At 47.4% G+C, this 4,452-nt stretch overlaps 1 protein-coding gene and 1 pseudogene across 1 annotated transcript; one reads left to right on the top strand and one right to left on the bottom strand.

Moving 5' to 3' along the window:
- The first annotated feature begins 2,548 nt into the window (after positions 1 to 2,548).
- On the top strand, positions 2,549 to 3,358 carry LOC142454236 (securin-like). Its single transcript, XM_075555614.1, has one exon. The coding sequence runs from the start codon at positions 2,670 to 2,672 to the stop codon at positions 3,279 to 3,281; it is 612 nt and encodes a 203-aa protein (XP_075411729.1). The 5' UTR covers positions 2,549 to 2,669; the 3' UTR covers positions 3,282 to 3,358.
- A 443-nt stretch (positions 3,359 to 3,801) lies between these two features.
- LOC142454235 (retinal rod rhodopsin-sensitive cGMP 3',5'-cyclic phosphodiesterase subunit delta pseudogene) lies at positions 3,802 to 4,247 on the bottom strand (annotated as a pseudogene).
- Positions 4,248 to 4,452: the final 205 nt, after the last annotated feature.

Below are 4,452 nucleotides of genomic sequence, written 5' to 3'. Positions count from 1 at the left end.
GTGTATAGGATGCTCGGCAGTGGACTATGGTGGACTGAATCACAGTGTATCAATATCGTAAAACTGAAACTTGATTCCCAGAATTCTCTTCCCTGCATATTTCTGGGTTGGGGTCAACTGCAGCAGCTATTCTGTGTGCTGTTTGAAAGGCAGAAGTGAAGTAGTAGCCATAGACATGCGTGTAGTACAGATATGCACGTATGCATGTATCCATTGTGTCAAGCACATTTGTACATTTGCTGCCATCATCATTTTCAAAACATTTTCTCTCTATTTGAGCCCTTGGTGTCAGCTCCTCATTTTTTCCCTTCCCCCAACCCTCCCTCCCTCTTACCCTGACAGATGTCTCCCTTCACCTACTTTTCTGTTGTCCATCCGCCAGGGAGGGGGTTATATATAGATCATTGTGATGGGTTCCCCCTTTCTGCCCCACCTTCCCCTTCCCCTCCTGGTATCACTACTCTCATTATTGGTTGCGATAGTTTATTGTGCTAGCCTGGCCGATAAACACAAGTAGGATTAACTGAAGGGCAGAGGGATAAATGGCTTGGTGAGCCTCGCCTTGCTTGTTCTGTGCCTCAATTTAAAGGGGTACACTACCTGTGGGATGCCTAGCCTGTGGACTGTGTCGCTGTAAGTTGAGGTCCCTTTAAGCCCACACGATTGGAATGTTCGTCTCTGGAGCTGGGGACCGACAGTTGATGACAGTTGGAGACCTGCCTTGCTGTTTGCTGCCTGGGTATATATAGCCCAGCTCTCTCTACAGAAAGGGACTGGCAACTGTCGGCTCTCAAACCTTAAAGGACTGCTAGTGTCTCACTGCTTTATAATTTAACTGTTAATTTCTTGTTTTATCTATCTGTATATAATTTAACGGTTCATTTATTATATTATATATCTATCTTTATAAATATATTTATATATAATTACTAGCAATCTGGTCTTGTCTCTCTAGAGAACCCTGTCCAACACATTTGTCCTGAGGGGTTTATCTGTCCTGGATTCCCTGTGTTTCTGGCTCTTATCTGTACGCATGTATATGTTCTGGTCTAGCTGGATTTGTAAGATAGAATTGGGATCACGATAGGGAGGAAGCATTAAAGAACTAGAAGAAAGTTGTATGTTTCATCCATGCTATACTGCACTCTGATTGGCTAGTCTCTTCCTTGTGACCCTTCTGTAAGGGGATGCCCAATTGTCTACAGATGGATGGGCTTTGGGTCTCCACTCCACACTCCCCCTCATTCACATTGATATGATTTTTTTTGTTCTGGGTCTTTGAGGCCGGATCCCCCTCTGGGACTGTACAGAGAGATAGAATGAGTCCATAGTCCTTTCTATATTCTTTGCCAGCACCATAACTCAAGTGCATCATTTTTCTTTGGTCTTCCTTATTCAGTGTCTAACTTTCACAGGCCTGTGTAGCAATGGAGAATCCCATGGCTTGAGTCAGGCATATCTTAGTCCTCAAAGGAACATCCTTGCGTTTCAACATTTTAAAGTTTTGTACAGCAGATTTCCCCAAGGCAATGTGCTGTCTGATTTTTTGACTGCTGCTTTCCTGAGCATGTATTATGGATCTAAACAAGACGAAATCCTTGACAACGTCAATCTTTTCTCCACTTATCATGATGTTATCTATTTGTGCAATTGTGAGAATTTCTGTTTTCTTTACATTAAGTTTTAATCTATGTTGGAAGCAGCAATCTCTGGCCCTCATCCACAGCTCTCTCTCTCTCTCTCACACACACACACACACACACACACACACACACACACACACACACATCTTTCCTGATGTTAACCATGCCACATCTCCTTGTTGTGTTTACACAGCTGCCTCTTGATCCAGGTACAAGTGTCACATGAGCACCATGAAGTGTTCTGGAATTCCTGTTCTTCTTAAGGCTAGCCATAGTTTGATGATCACACATTGAAATGCCTTTACATAATCAGTAAAACATAAATAAACATCTTTTTGGTTTTCTCTGCTTTCAGCCGAGATCCATCTGACATCAGCAACGATATCTCTTATTCCAAGACCTCTTTTGAATCCAGCCTGAACCTCTGGAAGCCCCGGTGGCGTTAAGGTTAACAGTCCCCTAAAGGTTGGTAGTGGGTACCCACTCAGTAGATCCCTGGGGGCACAGATCTAGAGATCTAGTTCTGTGGCACAGAGTCAAGAAAGTCCTGTGGGGGCAGTCACAGACAGTTGCTAAGAGTTGCAAACCAAAGTGACATCTCTGAACAGCAACAGCATGTACAAAAAGAGGAAAAAAACAACAATCACTTAGGCAAATGGTGTATCAATTTTCAATAGTTAACATGTATAGGCAGCCTGATTTCCAAACCAAGAAACTCTTATTTCTTGGGATCTAAACACCTAGATTTCTCAGAGGATGAAGTCTTTCCCCCTGTATTTTTTGTTTTAGCATTTTTTGGTGTTGATTTAAAAAAATTCGTGTTTTAATTCCATTGCGTAATAATATCACAGTTTATTTTACAAGTTAAATTTAGTGAATTATGAAATAGATAGAGATGATTTAAACGCCGCGGCTGGCGCGCCCGCGAGCGGCTGGCTCTGGGCGCCTCGCCTGTGGCTGACGGGAGTCGGAGGTTGCTGCGTGGTCGGGCTGCCGGGTCGCGGCCCGCAGACTAGAGGCGTCAGAATGGCCACCCTGATCTTTGTGGATAAAGAGAACGGCGAGCCTGGGCCCCGGGCGGCCCCCAAGGATGGCCTGAAGCTGGCGTCCGGGCCTTTCGGCAAAGCCTTAGAACGGAGGTCGCAGATTTCGACACCGCATGTTGGTAAGGTCTTTGATGCCCCACCTGCCCTCCCCAAAGCGGCCAGAAAGGCTTTGGGGACTGTCAACAGGGCTACCGAAAAGTCCGGAAAGACCAGTGGATCCCTCAAGCAGAAGCAGCCGCCCTTCTCTGCCAAGAAGATAACCGAGAAGACTGGCAAAGCAAAAAACTCTGTTCCTGCCTTGGATGAAGCCTATCCAGAAATAGAACAATTCTTTCCCTTCAATCCTCTAGACTTTGAGAGCTTTGACCTGCCTGAGGAGCACCAGATTGCGAACCTCCCCTTGAACGGAGTGCCTCTCATGATGCTGGACGAGGAGCGGGACCTGGGGAAGCTCCTCGACCTGGGCCCCCCCTCACCGATGAAGATGCCCTCTCTGATGTGGGAGTCCAATCCCTTGCAGTCTCCTCTAAGCGGTCTGCCAGTCCTCGATGTTGAATTGCCACCTCCGTGCTATGACTTCGACTTGCTATGACTCCTTGCTTTAAACTTCTTAGTACTTTATAGCTTGTGTGTATTTTTTTGTATTAATAAAGTCCTTTAATAAGGAGAAAAAAAAAGAAATAGATAGAGATGGTTGGAAAACAGATAAACATGGGTCAGGAAGAGGGATTTTTTTCCCCCCAAAACCTGGGGCCGAAGGGAGGTGTGTGGCCTGTGGGCAGGGCCCAAGGGGAAGCCAGGCAGGTGCAGGGCTCTCTCAGTGAGGTGTGCATGTCCCTCCCCAGTGGGGTCTGCACCAAGCAGGGCTTGAGCCAGTCCTGTGACCTGGCCTGAGATAGGTTGTTCCTTGGGGTTGGGGGCAGAGGGCTGAGTGGAAGGAAAAGGCCCTCTGGCTTCCACACAGAGCTGGTCCCCTGGTGGCCACAGGTGGTTTTTGCCGTAGAGGGAGTTAGGGGTGGACGTGTCAGAAATCAAAATTGGAGGGGAAAGTAAATGGTTCTCTCCTCCCCTCACACCCCACCCCCCTCTGGAACTGCACACACATTCTTCTCTCAAATGCAGAAAAGTCTCACTCTGGATGTGCTCATGAGAAGATCAGCGTCAAAAACTTGGTTTCTATGATACCGCTCCCAGTTAAGACACTGGCGGGCACCATCTGGGACTCAGGTGCCGCTTCTATCAAGGCCTGCCAGGTATCGGTGGAGTTAGGGATCACAAAGCCAAACTCGAAGAACCACTTCTCGACACTGCCCTTTGACGTCCCCTTTCTGTTCCAGGCAGAACTTTTCCATTTGCTCGGAGGAAGAGAAATTCAACTCTGGAAGACTGCCTTACACTAGGATTTCTTGGGAACATGGGCTTCACGCTCCACTCCGGGGACAGACAGGTCCTCGGTGCCTTGCCAGAGCATCTTCCGCTTCTCAGCATCCTGGAGGTTCATCCAGGTTCGTTTGAAGCCCCTCAGGATCTCCCTGGCCTGCTCTTCCTTGGCTGACATGATGCGGCCGCCCCCCCTGCGGCTCTCCCACTCTGGATCACCATGTGCAGGAGCCCAGGAGAGAGCCAGCCAGGAGACCTCGGGCCAGACCTGGGCTGACCTCCCTTCACTCAGCTCTGTATTGATGCTTCTTTGAATCCCCTCTTCTAAAAAAAGGTAAGACACATTCCTAATAAAACTTAGAAAATAGAGATGAGTAAAATAA

The sequence above is a fragment of the Tenrec ecaudatus genome, chromosome 8, assembly GCF_050624435.1.
Source record: "Tenrec ecaudatus isolate mTenEca1 chromosome 8, mTenEca1.hap1, whole genome shotgun sequence".
Lineage (NCBI taxonomy): Eukaryota > Metazoa > Chordata > Mammalia > Afrosoricida > Tenrecidae > Tenrec > Tenrec ecaudatus.
This window is presented reverse-complemented; position numbering and strand designations above follow the sequence as displayed.

Excerpts from the sequence above, each read along its gene's own strand:
- LOC142454236 (XM_075555614.1), top strand. The coding sequence starts at position 2,670 with ATGGCCACCCTGATCTTTGTGGATAAAGAGAACGGCGAGCCTGGGCCC.